The sequence below is a fragment of the Pteropus alecto genome, unplaced genomic scaffold, assembly GCF_000325575.1.
Source record: "Pteropus alecto unplaced genomic scaffold, ASM32557v1 scaffold98, whole genome shotgun sequence".
Taxonomy (NCBI): Eukaryota; Metazoa; Chordata; class Mammalia; order Chiroptera; family Pteropodidae; genus Pteropus; species Pteropus alecto.
This window is the reverse complement of record NW_006443570.1, coordinates 999,914-1,010,643: the sequence shown is the minus strand read 5'-3', so window position 1 is coordinate 1,010,643 and position 10,730 is coordinate 999,914. Positions and strand designations below refer to the sequence as shown.

The 10,730-nt window shown below is 53.5% G+C and overlaps 2 protein-coding genes across 2 annotated transcripts in view; one reads left to right on the top strand and one right to left on the bottom strand.

Moving 5' to 3' along the window:
* Positions 1-387: 387 nt before the first annotated feature.
* GAST (gastrin) lies at positions 388-823 on the top strand. Its single transcript, XM_006924634.1, has 2 exons — positions 388-598; positions 720-823. Exons 1-2 carry the CDS (start codon positions 388-390, stop codon positions 821-823), a joined length of 315 nt encoding a protein of 104 aa, XP_006924696.1.
* Positions 824-5,103: 4,280 nt separating this feature from the next.
* HAP1 (huntingtin associated protein 1) overlaps positions 5,104-10,730 on the bottom strand; it is a 7,106-nt gene continuing 1,479 nt past the window's right edge. Inside the window, 7 exon segments of the mRNA XM_025041590.1 lie at positions 5,104-7,251; positions 7,254-7,466; positions 7,469-7,593; positions 9,106-9,198; positions 9,442-9,605; positions 9,715-9,858; positions 10,057-10,258. Of these exon segments, the coding sequence (XP_024897358.1) occupies positions 7,100-7,251; positions 7,254-7,466; positions 7,469-7,593; positions 9,106-9,198; positions 9,442-9,605; positions 9,715-9,858; positions 10,057-10,258 (1,093 nt within the window). The 3' untranslated portion in view covers positions 5,104-7,099.

The window sequence follows — 10,730 nt, the reverse complement described above, 5'->3', positions numbered from 1 at the left end:
GGAGCTCTCCAAAAAGATGCTGCGTGGTCTGTAACACAGCTAAATGTGTGCCTTTGGTATTATTACTTAAAGTTCGCTTTTAAATTACGAGACTGAAACATTTAGAGAGCCACTTACCTGGCCTCACATTCTGCAGAACAGTTTAGAAACCATCCCTCTAAGCTTTCAGTTCCTCTGAGAGAAGCAGTCACTGGAATTAGGGCAAGTAAGGAGAAGAGGGGCAGGGCTCGGGGCCGAGGAAGCAGACAGGAACTAGAGGAACAGTCCACAAGCCCTTGCAGAATTGCAGACCCGTCAGCAGGCAGGGGCCTGGAGTTCAAGCCCCTGCCTCTGGATGCTCGGACTGCTCAACCTTTAAGCTTGGCCCTTCCCTCCTTTACAGACAAGATGCACAGATTGTATGTGAATGTGCTGATCTTGGCGCTGGCTCTGGCCACCTTTTCCGAAGCTTCTTGGAAGCCCCACTCCCAGCTGCAGGATACACCCTCAGATCCAAGTGTCAATCGGGGCCTGGAGCCGCGTTGGCTAGAGCAGCTGGGTCCAGCCTCTCACCACCGAAGACAGCTGGGACTTCAGGGTCCCCCACACCTGGTGGCAGGTAGGAGCTACTGACAGCTGTCCTTGCTTGCCTCACCCGGCCAGTTTTAGCCCTGGACTCAGTCCCAGAAGCTAAGCATCCTTCCCCTAGCCTCACCTCCTCTCCCATCTCTGACCCTCAGACCTGTCCAAGAAGCAGGGGCCATGGCTGAAAGAAGAAGAAGAATCATATGGATGGATGGACTTCGGCCGCCGCAGCGCTGAGGAAGGAGACCAACGTCCCTAGAACCGAGCTGCAGAGCCCAGTCACCTCCCAGCCCAGCCTTGTCCCATGAAAAACCAATCAAAATAAACTTGCTTCCAATGGATCACATTGTGTTAAGTGTCACGGGGAGCTGGGGGCAGGGTTGAGGCAGGGAGGAGAGTTGAGCACCCCTCTGGGGGCAGGGACCGTGGCTTATTATCTTGGTATCCCCGGAGCCCAACACCAAACAAATGTCTCTATGTGTGGGTGAGAGAATGGGGCTGGGGGTCGCAACCAGAGTAAGCTTTTTAAAGAATAAATCAAATCGTGTTACGCCAACCCTCCAGCGCCTCCCATGGCACTTAGAAGAGAATCTAAACTTATCAAAGTTCTAAGAGCTATTCCTCCTGGTGGGGGCCGTCGTGGGGGCCACATTTCTCCCACCTCTCTTCCTTTCCCTTACACAGATGCACCATGCTTCCTTCTGCTCCGAACGTTCGTCCTTGCTGTTCCCCGTGCCTGGAATTCTTTTCCCCAGCCACACACGTAGCTGGCTCCTCTTTGTCTCCTTGGGTCTTGGTTGAAATGCCCGTTTCTGAGGATTTGCCCTTTCTGTTCCTCGCCCTTCACACGCAGCCCCCATTACGCTCTAAATCTGCAGCATAATAGTTTCTGTAGAGCACATTTCACAATCTGTAGTTGGTTTGTTTTCCAGCTTGTCAGCCTCCCCAGTTAGAAAGGAAACTGTTTAGAGTAGGGAGCCTGTGTCCCTCTTCCCTGCTGAATCTCCAGTGCCAAGAACAAAAGGTACCCAATGTATATTTGTCAAATGGGAGAGTGGCTGGCGTAGGCACTCACTGGTATCCCACCCACAGTCCCTCACTGTCTTGTGCCTGTCGGCGGCATCCTCCCACAGGCACATGCTACTCTCCACCTGAGGGCTTTCTGAGTGTCAGGCAGTCTGGAAAGGCTGAAGAGTTAGTGCCTCCAGAAGGTCTCTCCGTCAATGACAGATGACAGTTGGAGGAGAACTGCAGGGCAGACCCCTAGGGCAGGCAAATTTTCTCTAAAGGGGCCAGATAGAAAATATTTTAGGCTTTGCTGGCCAAGAGGCAACATCAAGGCTATTTGTATAGATACTCAAATAGCCATTTAAAATGTAACCATTTAAAATATAAAAACCATTCTTCGCTTGCAGGCCATATGAAAACAGGTGATGGGCCAGATTTGGCCCATGGGTCATAGTTTGCTGACTCCTGTTTTAGAGCAAGGTCATGCCATCTGCAAAAGAGAATTATGTATTGTTTAAAAAGCCACGCCTGGCGTGCTCCTGGGCTCTGAAAAGTAACGACAACTGTTGAATTTCGTTACTATGCAACCAGAGTGCCTCATCATGAGCTGGGTATTTTCAGACCCACCACGTCACAAGGTTAGGTGGGCCAAATTTAAGAGGGACATGGCGTATTCAAGATTGGGCCTGAGGAAGGTGAGGGGGCACAAAGTTACTCAGTCACCCACACGCCCAGGTACCTACATCTATTCCACCAGTGCCTCCTCTCTGCTCACCCCCATGGCCTCATTACAGGTTCTCTATGGTTAGCTCACAGAGAAGGAAGGACCCAGGCCTGGTTCACAAATGTGCAGGCCTAACACGTCGGTAAAAACTGAAAATGGACTGCTGCCACACTATGGCCCACTCAGGGGTGACCCCAAAAAGGCAGTGGTGAGAGGCAATCCTTCCGGTGGGTGGAATTTCAGGTAGGAGACCTGGTCATCAACTTGGCATGGAGGGAGAAGGAGCCTGGGGGAAATATATGCACAGATTTCTGGACAGTGACAGAGGGTTCACCTGGTTGGTCAGGCGACTTGCAGGAACAAAACGAGAAAATCAGAGACAGAGACCTCTGGGAAGAGGCAAGCAGATGGCTCTGTGGAGGAGGCACAAAGTGAGTGGCTTGAGACCCACCTGAGAGCAGCCACTTGAACAGAGTTGTTCATCCAGTGGCGGTCAGCCAGATGCAGTCTTCGGCCACTGCACACTTACACTACGGGCTCACAAATACAGCGACGATGGTGGCAGAGACAGAGGTTATGCCTGGGCCCGACGGCCAATCTAGCTGCTACCTCTGCTGAATAGCTGATTCATCAGCAGCAGAGACTAACTCTGAGCTCTTGGCGATGGACTGTGCCTCCAGGAGACCAACAAGCTACTTGTTACTAAATTGATGACACTCTAGAAGAGGTGTTGAGCCATCCTTGTGGGGACCGATATATATCCTAAGTATGAGTTTACTTTCCTGCCCACATGCCTCTGCCAGCACTACAGGACTACAGAGCATCTAAGAACTTACAGCGTATGACTTGCCATCACAGGATCCCATAACCCGTGACCTCAGACAAGGGACCTGCTTTATAGCGAAGGAGGTGCAGCAATGAGCACATGACCTTGGGATCCGCTTGTCCTACCACATACCACATCACTACAGGCTGAGAGAATGCTGGAATTAAAGGTGAGGCTAACTTGGGGATGTGCCCTGGGGTTGGAATGCAGTATGTACTTTGAACCAATGGTTATTATATGGTGCTGTGTCCCCAGTTGCAGGAACACATGGGTCCAGGAACCGAGGCATAGAGTGGAAGTGGCCCCTATCGCCATCACTGCCAGGGGCCAACCTCAGAATCTGTGTTTCCTGTCCTCTTAATTCTAAATATTTCTGGACTAAAAATCCTCGTTCTTGGGGGAGGACACCTCCACCAGAGAATATTGTAAAGATTCCCCTAAATCCTAAAGGTACAGCTGCTGCCTGGCCATTTTTGGCTCTTCGTGCCATTAGACCAGCAGTCAAAGAAAGGTCAATTACTATGAGAGGTTATTGACTCTGATTAGCTTGAGGGCTAGGCTCACCGCCTCACAATAGCGCAGGAAGGAGTACACAGGAATGGAGGATCGCTGGGGTGCCTCTTGGGACTTCCTGCCTGGTGATAACCATAAACAGGAAGTTGCAGCAACAATGGCCTGAAAAGGGTTTGGTGACCAAGGTTTTAAACCTTTTAGGAGTGAAGGTCTGGGTTACTTCACCAGGAAAGCAACACGAACCAGCTAGCCAAGGATGAGGGGAATAGAGGGTGGGTGGTAGAGAACGGAGGTGAGAAATAGCACTTAGGGTGTTAGGACCACTTGCAGCAGTGGAAACCACAGCTTATACCACACGCCCTCCAGGTGTACTTTTTTTTTAAGATACTTGACCAGCCACCATCTTAAAGAAGCAATGCCAGGCCAGAGTGAACTCCACACGGAGCTTAAGTGTTTCTGAGTGGTACAAGGTGTGGACTGTAGCAGACACCGTGGTGTCCTGCTGGTGTCCCTGGCACTCACCATTCTCGTAAATGCCGATTGTGTTCCACTACGAGCAGTTACTCTCTGCCTGGGGACTTTCCCTCAGCTCCGAGCATGGGGAGACCAGGGCACCAATGAGTTAATGCCCCCGGAACAGCCCTCAGCCAATGACGAATGAAAGCTGGAGGATGCTTGCTCCAGCTTCCTCACCATTTGGGTGGGATCACTGAGATGGGTTCTATATCTGTGTGTTTCCAACTTTAATATGCATGTGCATTGCCTGGGGGCCTTGTTAACCTGCAGACTTTGACTCTATAGGTCTAGGGTGGGGCCCGAGAGTCTACATTTCTGATAAACTCCCAGCAGATGTCAATGATGCTGGTCCATGGACCATACTTTGAATTGCAAAGGGCTATACTTCCTCCCAGAGTTCCACAGTAAGACTGTGCCTTAGTTGCCTAACACTCCCTTTCATTAGCTTCTTTCTGTTCTCAAGTCTCCACTTGTTTTCAAACCCTCTTCCGGGTCTTCTTCTAGGGGACTTCTACTTAAGGCAATGGGTGACTCTCACTCCGGCTTCACTCTTCGTACCAAGCACTGCATGAGAGACCCTGGAGCAGAAAGGATCAGGGAGGGAGCCCGTGCAAGCATGAGTGCCCGAGGTCTTGGGTTCAAATCCCAGCTCCATGACCTGCTGTTAGATCCATGGGAGGGTCACTTAACCTGCCTGGACCTGTTTCATCATCTGACAACCATTTATCAGATCACCCACCACCCCACGAGGATTGTTGATATGATTAAATAATGTATTTAATCAAAGTCCTTGGCACATCATTCAATACTGGAGCCCTTCTTCCCCCCACAACTTCATCTACCAAAGCACATGCGCACGCACACGCACGCACACGTGGGCACGCGCACACGCGCACACACATATATGCATGTACACACACTCCCTGAGAAAGACGGCTGGAGGATGGCCAAGTAGAGCACAGGTTGTTTATTTCCTGCAATGACAAGTGCACAGGATGACAAGCAACAGGACAGTGAGAAGCATGGTGGGAGCAGAGCAGTAGCAGTGGGGGTCACAGGCCCCTGGTTGCAGATGTTTATGAGTGAAGAATAGGAGATCGGGAAGAAGGAAACAAGGAGCACTAAGGAGAGGGCAGTGGGAGGGAGTGACTGGGCCTGAGGCGGGAGCCTGGACCCTCACAGGCCAAGGAAGGGGAGGGGGAGGCACACCGCCCACCACAGGGCAGAGAGACTCCTCACATAGAAATGCTTCCAGTTATAAACAGTAATTAGGGACTGAGAAGAAAGGGCCAAGAATGGGGGTCCCCAAAAATCACAAGGACTCAGGAGCCACCTTTAATTTGGAGGTCAAGGGGTAAGGGTATGGTTTTAGAAGGGTACTCAGAACAACTTCCTGCTCCAGGGGCCAATGCCCCTCCCCCAGCTCGGAGCTGGGTCTGGTAGCTGATAGGCCTCACTCTGGGCTTCTTCAGTCCCTGGGGCCACCATGGGACCCAGGCCCAGCAGCCACAGCTTTTGCTCTAGCTGCAGAAGGAGGGCCAGGCTTCCTTCAGCCCGTCCCAGAAGAGGGTCAAGGCTTGGGCCCTCCAACACCAGCCCAGGTTCATCAGGACAGAGGATGGGCTGGTGACAGACAGGGGGTCCCACTTCTGAGGATGGAAAGGGGGGTCCTGGGGCGGGGGAGTGGGACTTGGCCAGGCAGCAAAAAGAGGGGCCTCGGGCTTTCTGTGGGGCCTCTGCAGGCTGCTGGGAATCAGCAAAGCCTGGAAGAGAAGTGGGTAGATGTGAACTGGGGGGCCTGAGGGCCACAGGCCTGGCCTAGGCAGCAGGCATCGGCGGGGGCCTGGTCAGCCTTATCAGGAAGAGACGGCTGCCATTGATAGCTATGAAGGTTGCCCACTGCTTGGCCACAGAGGTCACCATCAGTTTACAATCTGCACAGCCTTCCACGGTGACCCTGATGAGGCCACCCAGCGATGCCGAAAGGGCCATCTGAGTGAGGACAGGCCAGATATAATGGTGAGGCTGCCGACAGGTTATAAACTTCATGGCTGACCTAGCAGGCCAGGCAGGGACCAGGACATGGTCAGAAGAGAGGGATGGGCCAGGGAAGTCACTATTTATGGCATAATGGTGACGAGACCAGGCTCAGATCCACTCTAGCTGTGAGACTCTGACGGAGTTACTTTCTCTCTCTGAACCTCAGTTCCTTCACCAAATAAATGAAGATAATATCTACCCACAGGGGTGAGAGGATTAAAGGAGATAACACGCATAAGTAAATCATCTTTGATACCTCTGTGAGTTCCCTGAAGGCAGGGCTCACAAGGCCTAGCACATAGCCTGCACTCGGCAAGTGCAGGTCACCAACTTTTGGGATTTCTAACTGAGGAGAGGAGACCCTGATCTATCCACCCCTACCCTGCAGGAGACCCTAGCCCACCTTCAGATTCACACAGGGGACTGGTCCAACTATGGCCCTTGCTGGCAGAGGCCTTTGTCCCAGCAGCCTAGTGGCTCCAGAAAGCCCTTCTTCCTTCCAGCCATGGGAGGGTAGTTGGCCCTGTCTTCCTCCTTCGAAAGTCCTGGGTCGGCACCCTGGGCAGCTGCTCCATGATCCTGCTCCCCCATGTTTGTTTCTGCCTGTTGCTGCCATTGCTGCAGGGTTGGGGAGCCTTGGGGATGGGGAGGCAGGGGTGAGGGACAGGGGAAGGGGGTGGGCAGAGACAGGAAGCTGAGGTGCAGTGGGGGCTGACTCCCCGCCCTGACTCCCAGCCCAGAAAAGGTGGTGGAGATCTGGAATCCTATGCAAATTCCATGTAAATGAGCAGTTTCTGCTGAGCCAACCTGGCTTGTTGATGCAAAGTCCATACAAATTGGCACACACTGGGTCGGGGCCAGGCCAGGGTAAGGGAGGGAGCAGAGGGGAGCTCATGGACCCTTACTTTTCATTGGTTTGATGATCTGTAGCTTCTCCCGCTGGCCAGAGGGAGGCCCACATGGGAGCACTCACCTTTCTGGAGCATCTTCTGCCTCAGCTGCTACCTGCAATGGGTGTCCTGCCAGTTGGCCAGCTGCTGGAGGACATATATCATGTCAGGTGCGAGAGGCCCAAGCCGCGGGCCTCCAGGGCTGAGGCCACCACATTCCTCCGCGTTGCCTCATCCAGTTCTGCCTCCGCCTCCTCCCAGGCCTCAGCCTCCTCCAACGCCAGCTCCACCTCTTCCGTCTCCCCCTCCTCAGCTAGCACCACCTCTTCTGTGGACCCCAGCTCCTCCTCAGGCACTAACTCCTCCGCAGGCATGAAATCCTCGCTAGCATCGACTTCTCCTCAGCCTCGAACCCCTGCTCCTCCTCTGGCTCTTCACTATAGTGCAAGAGAGGCAGGGAAGTCTTTCCCTGACTCTGCAACCAGCCCCAGCCAGAGTCCCCAACCTCCCCACTCACCCGCCCCACCCCCACCCCCTCATCTCCAGCCCCGGGGGCTGAGGAGCAATCCTATCTTCTGCCCAGTCTACATACAGACACAGAACTACAACACAGTTCTGTCCCAGCCAATGGGAGTGGGGCAAGGTGGGCAGAGCTGGGTATCAGCCTCAAGGCTTCAAACACCTGGCTCATGCCTCTGGTAGGAAGAAGAATGGTCCCCAGCACTGCGTAGGCTCCGCCTTCCCCTAGCACCCCTCCTGCTACTCAGCATAGACCAAAAGGAATAATGTTGCCTCTGCCCGCTCCATTATTTAACCCTCCCAACCCAGCCCACAGCTGCTTGCCATAGAAACAAACCCATTTTAGTAAGGCTCAGACAGGTCAAATGACTTGCCCAAGAACGCATAGCCAATAAAGGGAGCAAGCTAGGACTCAGTCCCAGGTGTTCTCAGCTCTCAGGCCACTGCCCATTTGCCTCTCAGCTCCTGGTCAGGTGAAGGGAAGGCTCCAGTCTCCACTTTGGAGCTGCCTTAAATCAGATGGCCGCCTATCAGCAAGATTTGAAGGAAAAAGAGGCAGCTCCTTCCCATAACAACTTCTGCCCAACAGAGAGTGGGGCCTTCTCCACAGCTGTAGGGTCACAGAACCAGCTTCAGGTGGCTGCCTGGCTGCGGAAAGGTGCGGGAAGGTGATGGCCGGCTTACCTCAGGGTTGACGTCTCCTAATTTCATAATTCCTTCAACAGAGAGAAGGGCTATCACTATCCCAAGGCAATGGAAGCTGAAACTGCAAAGTCCCTGGGAACCCATCTTGCAAAAAAAATTCCAGGGAGAAATGAGGGACCCAGACCCAGGTGGATAGAGAAAAGGCCAGGTTTGAGATGAGAACAGCTGTTGCCTTCTTGAATCTGCATCTCACCAGCCAGACTTGAGTTCTTCAGGGACGAACACCGTCCCTCACTCATCTTCATAAATGTGCAGTACCAGGCAAAGCCACTGCCTAATGTGCAACTCTGAACTGCCCCAGCCTCAGTACCTTGGGGAGCCTAGTCTCCAGAAGCTTACAGCTCCCTCTCTTCCTCACTTTTAGGCTCCTCCCTCCCTTTGCCCCAAATAACAAAAGGAGACTGACTTAGAGGAAACCCACAGCCTCTGTATAGCTCTTTACAGTTTGTACAAGGCATTTCCTCAGCTGTAACCCCTGGAGAGGTCAGCAGGGCTGAGATTATTAATCCCCATTCTAAAGATGAAGGTTCAAAGAGGTCAAGGAACTTGTCTGAGCTCACACAGCTAGAGAGTACCAGAGCTGGGGCTTGAACTCAGACCTCCAAACTCAGTCCCGAGTTCTTTCTTCTGCTCCTTGGGACAGTCCCCCTACCCCAAGCTACAACTTCACGTACAATGAGCATCTGCTCCTCTTCCTCAAGTGCATCAAGGAGAGGGGCCTGGAGGAGGGTGAGAGGAAGGAGCATCAGCACCCACTGAGCGCAGGCCTCCCCTCCCCCATCCTCACCTCCTCTCTCAGCTGCTCCTTCTCTTCCTCCATCAGCCCCGGCTGCTCCTGCAGAGCTTCTAGCTGTGGGCAGTGGTGAAGCGGCTCCGACTCTGGTAGAGGGGTCCTAGGGAGGGAGTAGCGGCTCCGACTCTGGTAGAGGGGTCCTAGGGAGGAGTAATGGGAGTCAGTGTTGCGCAGGTGGGGGGTGGGCACCCAGCTCCCAGCCCACCCAGGTTGTGTGGTGGTCTCAATTAGCCCAGCAACCCTGCTGGCAGGTACACTACCCATCCCTCCATGCACCAGTTTGCAAACAAGGAAGCTGAGGCTCCGTGAAGAGGCTATCCAGGTACAAAGGCAGGACACTTACAGCTCGGGGGCTTCACAGGGATGATCACGATGCCGCTCCTCCTCTACTTCCTGTTCTTCTTCTTCCTCATATTCCTCCCCCTCCTCCTCCTCCTCCTCCTCAGAGTCTGAGTAGAGCTGAAGGAGGTCATCCTCCAAGCTCACCTGGTGTCTAAGGTGTAAAATCTGGCAGGGGGAGAGGAGCCCTGGGTCAGGGCAGGCGAGGGTCCTGGCACCAGGGGATGTAGGTGGCCTCAGATGGCACACCGCTTACCCCTCCTCCCTGCCCCGTTACCTCCTCCCTGGCTGAGCCCAGCACGGCCTTGCTGTTCTCCTCTATCAGAACATCGTTCTGTTTCACTAGGGACTAGCCAAGGGACCCCCGTCCATGGGAAATATATTCTTGGTTTTTGGGGACCTCCCAGACAGGTGGGAGAAGCTAGGGAGGACACGGATCAGAGAGAAGCTCCACCACTAGGGGAAACCCTCCCCATCCCCTAGTTCTCCAGTGAACTAGACAAGGGTCTGCCTGTTAGTAACTGGACTGCACAGCAGGAGGTGAGCAGCAGGTGAGCCAGTGAAGCTTCATCTGTATTTGCAGCCGCTCCCCAGCGCTAGCATCACCGCCTCAGCTTCACCTCAGATCATCAGGCATTAGATTCTCAAAGGAGCACCGGTCCCTGGTGCCAAAAAAATTGGGGACCACTGCCCTCCAGGACAGAATTAAAACAGGGGCCTGGCTAAGGCCCTGGCGGCTGCGGTAGAGAAGGCAGCACACCTCCTCTACCAAGTTTAACATCACTTTGACATTTTCTTGGGTGATCTTCTTGACTGACAGGGGTCACCCAGGACCCCTGCAAGAGAAAGTGGGTCAACCAGGTGGGAAAAAAGGGGGCATGTGCTACCTTGTTTCCTGCCCCATCCCCAGTTCTTCCTCAACAAGGGTCAGCAACAAAAGAGAAAAAGACTGAGCTCCCTTGCTGCCCGCAATATCCTTTTCATACCCCCCAGTACTCAGCACTCCCGTCCCCACTCCAAAGGCACACTGGACTCTTTTTTTCTTTTTCTTTCTTCTTTTTTTTTTTTTCATGGAGGGTCCTGAGTGAGGTAAGGAGATCGCAGTCCTCCAGGCTCAGGTGGAAATGGGCTCTCAGGACGCCTGGGTCCCTGGCACCTAGAATGGAAGCAAGCTAAAGGAAGTACAGTCGTAGACTGACTCCTCACCCCCTACCCGGGGGGGGGGAGCCTTGGCCGCTCATTAGAGCCTCATGGGTCATAAAAACAGACGCAGTCACACCCCGCGCCCCTACC